The 12,790-nt window shown below is 46.3% G+C and overlaps 1 protein-coding gene across 4 annotated transcripts in view; it reads left to right on the forward strand.

Annotated features, from left to right (window-relative positions):
• Window positions 1-2,156: 2,156 nt before the first annotated feature.
• Window positions 2,157-12,790, forward strand: part of LOC140455149 (protein CutA homolog) — a 38,409-nt gene continuing 27,775 nt past the window's right edge. The window contains exons 1-3 of one of the 4 annotated variants that reach the window (XM_072549845.1): window positions 2,167-2,182; window positions 3,386-3,540; window positions 9,666-9,763. Coding sequence is in view for 1 of the 4 variants with exons in the window: in XM_072549844.1 (XP_072405945.1) it covers window positions 10,108-10,125 (18 nt within the window). In the remaining 3 variants the exon portion in view is untranslated. Of the gene's footprint in view, window positions 2,183-3,385; window positions 3,541-9,665; window positions 9,764-10,092; window positions 10,126-12,790 lie in introns of those variants that run through there. The other 3 variants (XM_072549846.1, XM_072549847.1, XM_072549844.1) reach the window with 3 other exon arrangements.

Consider the following 12,790-nt stretch of genomic DNA (forward strand, 5'->3'; position numbering starts at 1 on the left):
TTATGTGTGTATATTGTACAATGTCCCACTCTCTCCCTATATGTATATTGTACAGTGTCCCACTCTCTCTCTCTGTATATTGTACAGTGTCCCACTCTCTCTCTGTATATTGTACAGTGACCCTCTCTCTCTCTGTGTATTGTACAGTGTCCCACTCTCTCTGTATATTGTAGTGTCCCACTCTCTCTCTCTGTGTATTGTCCTGTGTCCCACTCTCTCTCTGTATATTGTACCGTGTCCCTCTCTCTCTCTCTGTATATTCTACAGTGTCCCACTCTCTCTCTCTCTGTATATTGTACAGTGTCCCACTCTCTCTCTGTATATATTGTACAGTGTCCCTCTCTCTATTTCTGTGTATTGTACTGTGTCCCACCCTCTCTCTGTATATTGTACAGTGTCCCTCTCTCTCTGTGTATATTGTACAGTGTCCCTCTCTCTCTCTGTATATTGTACAGTGCTCCACTCTCTCTTTCTGTGTATTGTACAGTGTCCCTCTCTCTCTCTGTATATCGTAGTGTCCCTCTCTCTCTCTCTGTGTATTGTACAGTGTCCCACTCTCTCTCTCTGTATATTGTACAGTGTCGCTCTCTCTCTCTCTCTGCATATTGTAATGTCCCACTCTCTCTCTGTATATTGTACAGTGTCCCTCTCTGTCTCTGTGTATATTGTGCAGTGTCCCACTCTCTCTCTCTCTGTATATTGTAGTGTCGCTCTCTCTCTGTGTATATTGTACAGTGTCCCACTCTCTCTCTGTGTATATTGTACAGTGCCCCACTCTCTCTCTCTGTATATATTGTAGTGTCCCACTCTCTCTCTCTGTATATTGTACGGTGTCCCACTCTCTCTCTGTATATTGTACAGTGTCCCACTCTCTCTGTATATATTGTACAGTATCCCCCTCTCTCTCTGTATAAATTGTAGTGTCCCACTCTCTCTCTGTATATATTGTACAGTGTCCCTCTCTCTGTATATATTGTACAGTGTCCCTCTCTCTCTCTGTGTATATTATACAGTGTCCCTCTCTCTCTCTGTATATTGTACAGTGTCCCACTCTCTCACTGTATATTGTACAGTGTCCCTCTCTCTCTCTGTATATTGCACAGTGTCCCACTCTCCCTCTCTCTCTCTGTATATTGTACAGTGTCCCAATCTCTCTCTCTGTATATTGCACAGTGTCCCTCTCTCTCTCTGTATATTGTACAGTGTCCCTCTCTCTCTGTGTGTATATTGCAGTGTCCCAATCTCTCTCTCTGTATATTGTACAGTGTCCCTCTATCTCTGTATATTGCAGTGTCCCTCTCTCTCTCTCTGTATATTGCACAGTGTCCCAATCTCTCTCTCTGTATATTGCACAGTGTCCCAGTCTCTCTCTCTGTATATTGTACAGTGTCCCAATCTCTCTCTCTGTATATTGTACAGTGTCCCTCTCTCTCTCTCTGTATATTGCACAGTGTCCCTCTCTTTCTCTGTACATTGCACAGTGTCCCAATCTCTCTCTGTATATTGCAGTGTCCCAATCTCTCTCTCTGTGTATATATTGTACAGTGTCCCACTCTCTCTCTCTGTGTATATTGCACAGTGTCCCAATCTCTCTCTGTATATTGCATAGTGTCCCACTCTCTCTCTGTATATTGCACAGTGTTCCAATCTCTCTCTGTATATTGCACAGTGTCCCACTCTCTCTCTGTATATTGTACAGTGTCCCTCTCTCTCTCTGTGTATATTGCACAGTGTCCCTCTCTTTCTCTGTACATTGCACAGTGTCCCAATCTCTCTCTGTATATTGCACAGTGTCCCAATCTCTCTCTGTGTATATTGTACAGTGTCCCAATCTCTCTCTCTCTGTATATTGCACAGTGTCCCAATCTCTCTCTCTGTATATTGTACAGTGTCCCAATCTCTCTCTCTGTATATTGTACAGTGTCCCTCTCTCTCTCTGTGTATATTGCACAGTGTCCCTCTCTTTCTCTGTGTATATTGCACAGTGTCCCTCTCTTTCTCTGTACATTGCACAGTGTCCCAATCTCTCTCTGTGTATTGCACAGTGTCCCAATCTCTCTCTGTGTATATTGTACAGTGTCCCAATCTCTCTCTGTACATTGAGCAGTGTCCCTCTCTCTGGCCCCGCCCCCTGTTCACGTGTTGTGACGCTAGACGCGGTGACGTGTGTGTCCGTGAGCGGGTGAGTGTGTGCGGCCTCAGCGCGAGAGATTCCCGTTAAAATGATCCACACCCGTCAAATAACGTCATAATGTCCCCGTCAGCTGGTTACATGTGTGTGTGTCCCCCAGGGTCAGAGTGAGGTGGGGTATGTCTCCCAGGGTCAGGGTCATGGGGTATATCCACCAGGGTCACGGTGAGGGGGGCATTTCCCCCAGGGTAAGGGGGGTATATCCCCCAGGGTCAGTGTCATGGGGTATGTCCCCCAGGCTCAGGGTAAGGGGGGTATGTCCCCTGGGGTCAGGGTGAGGGGTGTATGTTCCCCAGAGTCAGGGGGTATGTCACCTCAGGGTCATAGTGGGGGGGCATATCATGCAGGGTCAGAGTGAGAAGGGTATGTCTCCTAGGGTCAGAGGGTATGCCCTCCAGGGTTAGAGTGTGGGGGCATGACCCCAGGATCAGGGTGCACTCGAGGGTGTGTGGGGTGTTGTGTGACCCCGTAGACCAGTGGAAGGTGAAGGGGCTTTGTGGGATACTTCAAATTTCCTCTATTTGTAACTTCTGTTGTTAATTTATATATGTCGACATAACATGTAAATAATTGTGGCCCCAGCACTGATCTCTCTGCCATTCCACTGGTCCGGGCTTCTTGTCCTGAAAATAGCTCCGTCATTTCAAATCCTTGTCTTCTGTTGATTGGCCAATCTGCCACCTTCAAGGATTTCAAATACATTTGTCCGGTGCGATTTCCCCTTCATGGTTTCAGGCTGCGGCTAGTCATTTGCAAAATATATTACTGACCTGGATGAGGAAATTGCGCGACACCAAAATAATTAGGAAGGCAAGGGGGTGAGAATGACAGAGTCTGCAGAGGGACGTAAAGAGGTTAAGTGAGTGGGCAAAAACCTGAAAGGTGCAGTTTTATGTGGGAAAATGTGAGGTTTTTATACTTTGACAGGAATAGAGGAGATGCAATTTGTTTAAATGGAGAAGGACTGCAGAAAGCTGAGACATAGATGGATTTGAGAATCCCGTGTGAATCAGAATAAGCTAGCATCTGTGCCTCTACGTCAAAGGGAATAAAATATAAAAATAGGGAAGTTTTGCTAAAACTGTGCAATGGACTGGTTGGACCAAAGGGTCTATTTCCATGCTGTATGACTCTACCTCAGTAAGGAGGAATTTGAGGAGCTGATAGGGCTATTTCTGCCGTTGTCCTTTCCAGTGCCTCGACGGATGCCAAGTTATCCATCCAGTTTCATTTCTGTTGAGATTTTATAGCAATTGATACAACTGAGTGACTTGCTGGGCCATTTCAGAGGGCAGCAAAGAGTCAACCACATTGCTGTGGATCTGGAGACTCAGTGTCGACCAGGCCAGGTGAGGATGGCAGATTTCCTTTCTTGAAGGACATTAATGAGCCAGATGGGTTTTGCCCGACAGTCAGCAATGGTTTGTGGTTGTCAGTTGATTCTTAATTCCAGATTTTTAAAATTGAATTCAAAGTCTTATCATTTGCTGTGACAGAGTCGAACCTGGTCCACACAACATTGGCTGAATTTATGGATTAGTTATATAGCAATAATATCACAAAGCTATTGCCTTCCCTATATATCGACCAACAAACACCAAACTACTCTAATCTCATTTACCTGCACTTGGTCCATTGCCTACCATGCCCTGGTATTTTAAGTACTCACCTAGATGCTTCTTTAATGTTTAATCTCCTCTGAACCACATTCCTCACCTTAAAGTTGTGCCCTCTGGTCTTAGATTAGATTAGATTACTTACAGTCTGGAAACAGGCCCTTCGGCCCAACAAGTCCACACCGACCCTCTGAAGAGCAACCCACCCAGACCCATTCCTCAACATTTACCCCTTCAACTAACACTACAGGCAATTTAGCATGGCCAATTCACCTAACCTGCACATCGTTGGAAAGATTCTCATCATCCACCCTGTTTCTGTGTCTCATATTTTTGTGAGATTCCCCCCACCACCCCCCACGCCCTACCCAATCTCTTCTTCCAAGGCCGCTCCACACTATCCTGATAACTGAGATTTTTTAAATCCCAGGCAACATCCTGGTGAATCTCCTTTGCACCTTCTCCAATAACATTCTTTCCGATAGTGTGATGAGCATTTGTGGCCTAACCAATGTTTTATAAAGTTGTAATAAGTATATTCCATGTCCCGGCTAAAGAAGGCAGCATTTCATATGCCTTCTTCATCACCCTGTCTACTAGTGCTGACGCCTTCAGGAATCTATCCCCTTGTTCCTCACTAAGGACCTACCATTTATTGTGTGTATCCTTCACTTTTTAGACCTTCCAAAATGCATCACATACAACTGTATAGCACATTCTTCAGTCCACGATGACTTCACACTTACTGGGATTAAATTCCATCTGCCGTTGCTCTGCCCAATTTATCGGCTGACCACTATCTGACTGGAGCGTGAGACCATCCCCTTCAGTATCAACAACACCGACAATTTTTGCGTCATCTGCAAAAATAGTAATTACACCTTTTACATTCCCATCCAAGTTCTCGATGTGAACAACGAGAGTCCCAGCTCCTATCCCTGTAGTACATTGCTGGTCACAGGCTTCCAGTTACACAAACAAGGAGTTGTGCCTGAAACGTCGACTCTCCTGCTCTTCGGATGCTGCCTGACCTGCTGTGCTTTCCCAGCGCCACACTTTTCGACCCTGATCTGCAGGCCTTGCCTCCTCCTTTGCCTCCTATTTCCAAGCCAGGTTTAGATCCACTCTGCTAACTTGCCTTGGATCAACACGGGCTGTTACCTTTCGGATCGGCCTTCCATGTGAAACTTGGGTCAAAGGCCTTCCTGAAGTCCATCTAAACCACAGCAACTGCACTACCCTCATGAATACATCGAGTCATCCTTTCAGAAAACTCAGTTATGTTAGTCAGAGAGGGTCTCCCTCGAGCAACTCTGTGCTGACGATCCCGGCCTTTCCAAACTTAGTTGCATCCTGTCCCTCAGAGGTTTTTTAAATAATTTCTCTACCACTGACATCAAACCGACTGGTCTGTAAATAACTGGCCTATCCCTGCTGTCCTCCTTAAAGAAAAGCTTCTTTCTAATCGTCCTCTAATCGTCTGGCATGTCAACTGTAGCCAGCGAAGTATTAAATATGTCTGCAAGGGCCCCAGCAATCTCCCCTCTTGCCTCCCATATCAGGCCCTGGGGATTTATGCACTTTTCTGCCTGCTGAAACATCTACCACCATCTCCTTATTAATCTTAATGTGTTGAAGAACCTCAGCATCCCAACTGAAATCCCCTGCTACAATGTTTTCCTTCCCTGTGAGGCCCCAGTCCTTCCCTGTTAACCCTTTTACTGTTAAAACACTTATAAAAGTACCTTGGGGTTTTCCTGAGTCCTCATGTGGAATCCTAACGGTCCAAGATATTTTGTGGCCCCTCTTTGCCCTCCTACTCTTTTTTAAAGCAACCCCCTGCACTCTGTATTTTTAAGGGCCTCCCCTATTTTTAATGCATTGTACCCAGCATATTCTTTCTTCCTTTTTCTTTATAAAACTCTCAATATCCTTCAATATCCTCTCGGTATCCCTTGATATCCTGGATTTCCCAGGACTTGTTGCCCTTGTCCTTCACTCTCAGGGGGACACGCTGGCCCTGAATTGTCACCATACCACTTTCCAAATGTAGACTTACCTGTATGTAGCTGCTCCCAGTTTATATATGTCAGATCCTGTCTAATGATTTTGAAATTGGCCCTCCCCCAGTTTAGACACTTAACTTGTGCAATATCAGCCCATAATGCGTTTGAAACTTACAGAGTCGTGGTCACTGTCCCTAAAATGAATTCCCTACTGAAACTTCAACCGCTTGATCGGCTTCGTTCCACAGGGTTAGAGCTAGCACTGCCCCATCTCGAGTTAGACTGTCTACCCAATGGCACCAAAAGCTCTCCTGGGTGCACTTCAAAAATTCCACCCTGTCTAATCCTTTTGCAGCAGGGCGTTCTGAGTTAATGTTAACAAAGTTGAAATCCTCTACAACTATTTCTCTTGCACCTTTCTGTCATTTGCGTACATGCCTGCTCCTCTCTCCATTTGACTGTTGGAGGGCCTGCAGTATAATCCCAGCAAAGTAATCACCCCTTTTCTTTTGTTTCTAAGCTCTACCCAAACGGCATCTTTTTTTAGAGCCTTTGAGCTCCCTCATTACCGCAGTGACGGTTTCCTTTATCAAAAATTCAATGCCACCACCTCTCTCTCTCTCGCATCCCAGCACCACTGTGCCTGAAATGATTATAGGCCGCAATGTTGAGCTGCCAGTCCTGCTGTTCCTTCACCGTGCCTCCGTGATTACAACAATGTAATGTTCCCACATGCTCTAAGTTCCCCTGCCTCGCCTGTCAAACTCTCTACATTAAATTGGTGCCATATGCCTTGTCCTGCCCATGCCTTCTCCACCTACTGGAGTGTCCTAATGTTCCTTCTGTGTTGGATAGGACCTTGGTCCCGATTTTATATTTACAGTGGGTAACCCCAACCCCCTGCCACATCAGTTTAAAACCTCCCCAGCACATGAGCAAACCTCCCAGCAATGAACTCCCAGCAGTTCAGATGCAACCTGCCCAGCTTGTACAGGTTCTAACCAATCTCAAGCCGCTGTCCCCAGGATCTAAAGCTGGACCTCCGCCTACACCATGCCTTCAGCCACACGTTCATCTGTCCTATCTTCCTGATTCTGTACTCAGCACATTGCACTGGAGATTACAACCTGAGTAGTCTTCCTCTTTCATCTAGGAGAAAGTGAGGACTGCAGACGCTGGAAATCAGAGTTGAGAGTGTGGTGCTGGAAAAGCACAACAGGTCAGGTAGCCTCCGAGGAGCAAGAGAATCGACATTTCAGACATTCCTAATGAAGGGCTTATGCCCGAAATGTCGACTCTCCTGCTCTGCGGGTGCTGCCTGACCTGCCGTGCTTTTCCAGCAGCACACTCACGACTTCCTCTTTAGTCGACCAGTGAATTCTCTAAGCTCCTGTTGCAGGACCTCATTTTATTTTTTTTTAAACCTCATGTCATTGGTGCCGACACGACTGCCGGCTGTTCACCCTCTCTGTTCAGATTGCCTTGCAGCGGCTTTGTGACATCCCTGACCCTGGCAACAGGGAGGCAGCACACCATTCACCAGTCTTGCTTGTTGCTACGGACTTCCCTGTTGGCTCTCCTGCCAATTGAGTCCCTGATCACTAAAGCTGTTCCCTCCTCTGCTGTGCAACAGAACAACAAACCTGCCTGTTGTTGCCTTCCCTCCAGAGGCCATTCCCCCACCGCAAGTATGTAACACGGTATATCTGTTTGAGGGCGGGATGATTACAAAGGGCTCCCGCACTACCTGCCCGCAGTTGCTGGTCTGGTGTCAACTTCCCGTTGTTATTTCTTCCCTCAACCCATTTGGATTCTATGTTATCCAATCAAAGGTCGCTTCTTATTTTCCCACCTATTCCATCCAGCGTGCACAAGGCTACCCTATCACCACCTCTTCCTGCCAGTCCTTTTCAAAAGTGACACATCGCTGAGTATTTAGTTGCCAACTTCGATTTCCTTGGAGCCGGATCTCCATAATGGCTAAAACATCGTAATCATTAACGTCTGTTTGTGCAGTTAATTATTTTGTACTGAGTACTGCATGCATTTAAGTGAAGAGCCATTAGTTTTTCCCTTTTGCCATTCTTTCATCCCTTTGACCCTATTGCCTGTTTATTTATGCATTTTGTCCCATTCTGGGTACCTTTGCTCTCAAACCCCCCCCTCCCTCCCCTATCCACCCATCCTTCTCCCGCCGTCACTTTTATTTAGTTAAAGTCCCTACTGTCTCTCAGAACCATTAGCCTTGCACATGAGCCACACGGAGAGGCACCAGGAAGCACCCGTGCTGTGAATCTATGTGTGATAAGATCATTCTGAGGTGTAATTTTGTGTGTTTCCCCGAAACTTCAGTTCCTATTTTTCTTTTCTCTAATTCTCTCCCTCTCTCTATCTGTCTCTGTCTGTCTCTTTCTCTCTCTGTCTCTCTCTCTGTCTGTCTCTATCTCTATCTCTCTCTGTCTGTCTCTGTGTCTCTCTTTCTCTCTCTCTCTCGCTCTCTGTCTGTCTGTCTCTATCTCTATCTCTCTGTCTCTCCCTGTCTGTCTGTCTGTCTCTTTCTCTCCCTGTCTGTCTGTCTGTCTCTCTCTCTCTCTCCGTCTCTCTCTCTCTCTGTCTCTGTCTCTCTTGCGCTCTGTCTGTCTGTCTCTATCTCTCTCTCTCTGTCTGTCTCTCTCTCTCTCTCTCACTCTGGGTAGTGCTGTCAGCAAGGTTGTCCAGTTCACAGTGGTTGTTAACAAAGTGGGGATGAGTTGCAGTTTTGAACCGCCACAGTTCATGTGACTGAGGACTCCCCCCACAGTACAATTAGGGAGTACCGTCGTCAACAAAGGAATGGCTAATGTAAAGAATCCCTACAGTGTGAAAGCAGGCTAGTTGGCCAGTCGAGTCCACATTGACCTGAAGGGCATCCTACCCAGACACAGCCCTTCCAGCCCATCCCCAGGACCCTGCATTTCCCCTGGCTAACACGCCTACCCTGAACATCCCTGGACGCTATGGGCAATTTAACATGGCCAGTTCACTTAACCTGCACATCTTTGGACTGTGAGAGGAAACCCACGCAGATACAGGGATAATGTACAACTCCACACAGACAGTCGCCTGAGGCTGGAATCGAACCAGTGTCCCTGGTGCCTGGTGTCCCTGGTGCTGTGAGGCAGCAATGCTAACCACTGAGCCACTGTGCTGCCCTAACATTTTGAGATCCCACTAACATATGTACTGAGTTGATACACAACAGTGGGGGCATCAACACCCTGGGTGAGATATCTCACTGACTGGGTGTGGGAGAGGACAGCCGTTGACACACAGTCACACCTTTAAGGTACACCTACATGTCCCTGGGGTGCTGGGTTGTTTTGGTTTTGTGTGAATAAGTACGTCTCACTAAGAAGTGAACAAACTGGAGCAGCTAGCTTGAGGTAGTTCCCTCTAGCAGTCTTGTTAGTGTCTCGTTTTAATTACTAATTTCAATTAGTACGTTTAGTTCTGAGCTTAGGACTTTACAGCTTGCTACTTTAATAATCGCTTTCAGTTCTTAATTTCCCGACTCCTCATCTGCAATGAACAGTCGAGTTTTGGCAGAGGAGTAGGAACAGATTATTCCAGCTTGCCCTGCCTTTCAGTTATATTCTGGTTGACTTGTATCGTAACTCCATTTACTCAGTTTGGTTCCACATTCATTCGTACCCTTGTTCAACTAAAATCTGTCAAACTTAATCTTGGTATCCACTGACGATTCTTAGATCGTTGGGAGAGGGAGTTTCAGATCTCCACTTTTTAACAATTCATATGAGACCTGGCTGCTATGGCTAGGCCAGTGTTGACTGTGCATCCCTTGTTGCCTTAAAGAAGCTGCCTTCTTGAACCACTGCAATCCACGTGCTGTCAGACAACCCACATTGTCTTTCGGGAGGGAATTCCAGGATTTTGACCCAGCAACAGTGAAGGTATGTGAGACAGTTTCAATTAAGTGGGAATGTCATGTTGAGGTTGTGCAGGATGTTGGTGAGGACTCTTCCGAAATACTGTGTCCAGTTCTGGTCATCCTGTTTTGGGAAGGAAATTATTAAGCTGGAAATGTAAAAAAAGAAAATCAAACTTCAAGGCTTGACCGATATCCTGGTCAGTTAAAAGCACACCGACAGCCCAACCAGTCATTCATCTCACTGTCACCTGGCAGTATAACCTGCTCACTATCCAAACTGTGAAAGGACAAGGTGAAGACCTGCATTTGTACTGTCTTTAATGACCTCCGTGTTTATCGAAGAATCGTAGACTTCGAGGGGACCTAATGGAGAGAGACTCGGAGGTATTTCTTTTCTTAATCATAGACTAATATAGAGTGGAAACTGACCTTTCAGTCCAACTCACCTTTGCTGACAGGCTAGCTTATCTCTCCATGCTTCAGGCTCACTGCCTTTATTCCTGATGAAGGGCTTTTGCCCAAAACGTCAATTTCGAAGCTACTTGGATGCTGCCTGAACTGCTGTGCTCTTCCAGCACCACTAATCCAGATTCTAAATTAATCTAGTCCCATTTACCAGTATTTGACCCATGTCCCTCTGAACCCTTCCTATTCACGTACCCACCCAGATGCCTTTTAAATGCTGTAATTGTACCAGCCTCCACCACTTCCTCTGGCAGTTCATTCCATACATGCACCAGCCTCTGTGTGAAAGCATTGCCTTTCAGAGGCTTTTTTGATGAGCTATTCTCTGACCTCCCACATGGTCTGTCCCAAAACTCCGTCTCTCTCTCTCCCCTCCCGTTTAAAGTATTGTTGTTTTTGAGCTTTTCTTTAAACGAACCTTATAAAGACGGTAGTTACTGCTCCTAGAAATTGAGGAAATCAGCTCCAACACAGAAGAGAAAACCCCTATAAAAAAGGAGCAGCTCTTACAGCTGTGATTCTCTCCCAGCCGTCGCTGTTCACGGACCTTAGGGTCACTCATTAGGCCAGCATTTACAGCTAATCCCTGATTGCCCAAAGGGCAGTCACGATTCAACCACATTTTGGAGTCATATATAGGGCAGACAGGGTGAGGATGGCAGATTTCATTCACTAAGCGACATTAGTAAACCTAAAGGACATGGATGTACCAGATGGGTTTTTTAAAAAATGGCTTATTGTATGGCTACATGCCTTTTATTGAATTTCACCATACGCCATGATGGGATTCAAACTCAGTCCTCACAACATTAGCTCTCGATTTCCCAGTACAGTGGCATTAATACTGTACCACTCATAAAGTCATAGAGATGTACAGCACGGAAAGCGACCATTCGGTCCAACTTGTCCATGCCAACCAGATATCCCAACCCAATCTAGTCCCACCTGCCAGCACCCGGCCCATATCCCTCTAAACCCTTCCTATTCATATACTCATCCAGATGCCTTTGAAATGTTGCAATTGTACCAGCCTCCACCACTTCCTCTGGCAGCTCATTCCATGCATGCACCACCCTCTGCGTGTAAAAACTGCCCCTTAGGTATCTTTTATATCTTTCTCCTCTCACCCTAAACCTATATGAATACGGTAGTAAGGGTATGGAATGCTTTGCCTGCAACGGTAGTAGATTCACCAACTTTAAGTACATTTAAGTCGTCATTGGACAAGCATATGGACGTACATGGAATAGTGTAGGTTAGATGGGCTTCACATTGGTATGACAGGTCGGCACAACATCGAGGGCCGAAGGGCCTGTACTGCGCTGTAGTGTTCTATGTTCTATGCCCTCTAGTTCTGGACTCCTCCACCCCAGGGACAAGTCCTTGTCTGGTTACCGTATCCATGCCCCTCATGATTTTATAAACCTCTATAAGGTCACCCCTCAGCCTCCGACGCTCCAGGGAAAACAGCCCCAGCCTGTTCAGCCTCTTCCTATAGCTCAAATCCTCCCAGTGTTTTCTATTATTGGTAAGACCAGAACTCAGGACTGCAGTCTGAGTAAGAAGTCTCCCTTTTGAGATAGAATCCCTACAGTGTGAAAGCAGGCCATTCAGCCCATTGACCTCCAAAGAGCATCCCGCCTAGATTTACTCCCCCTACCCTCTCCCTGTAACCCTGCATTTACCATGACTGATCCACTTAGCCTGCACATCACCTGGACACTATAGGCAATTTAGCATGGCTAATCCACCGAATAGAAATGAGGAGGTTTTTTTTTGCCCAGAACAAATTTCCTTCCTCAGGAAAGCAATGGAGGTGGAATTATCGAGTATTTTCACAGCTCAGTTAGAGTCTTCATAGATCGGGAAGCCAGGGTTATAGATGGCAAACAGCAACACGATATTAATGCCAGGGTCAGATCTGCCATGGCCTTATCAAATGGCAGGGCAGACTTGAATGTCCAAGCGGCCTATCCTGCTGCTAAGTACAGAGGAACCTCGATTACCTGGCATTCGATTATCCAAATTTCGGATTATCCGGACAAGATCACAAGGTCCCGATGCTTGGCTGAACCGTGCTATCCGGCACTCAATCATCCAAAGGTTCGATTATCCGAGCAAAATACTCACCTGCCGCAGTTGTTTGGATAATCGAGGTTCCTTTGTACTATGTTCCTAAAATGCTTTACAAACGATGAATGACTTTTCCGGAGAATAGCTGCAATTACAGTCTGTCACGTGGTCACTTAAGGTGCACATAGCAGGGGGCTCCGACAGACAGCAGCATGATAATGACCAAAAACTCTGCTTTGTGTGATGCTGATTTTGTGATAAATATTGATCAGACACTGGTGAGCAAGCCCTCAGCCCTTCTGGAGAGTGGTGTGGTCGAATCTCTTGCGTCCATCTTAGAAGCCAGGTGGCCCTGTAATGTAACACCTCTGCAGAGACACGGCACTTCCGACACTGCAGTGCTCCCACAGCGCTGCCCTTGAATGCATAACATCCTCCATTATAGGATAGAAGGCCTATAGTGTGGAAGCAGGCTATTCGGCCCATCCAGTCCGCAAGGACCCTCCGAAGA

The sequence above is a fragment of the Chiloscyllium punctatum genome, chromosome 30, assembly GCF_047496795.1.
Source record: "Chiloscyllium punctatum isolate Juve2018m chromosome 30, sChiPun1.3, whole genome shotgun sequence".
In the NCBI taxonomy this organism is placed as follows: Eukaryota; Metazoa; Chordata; class Chondrichthyes; order Orectolobiformes; family Hemiscylliidae; genus Chiloscyllium; species Chiloscyllium punctatum.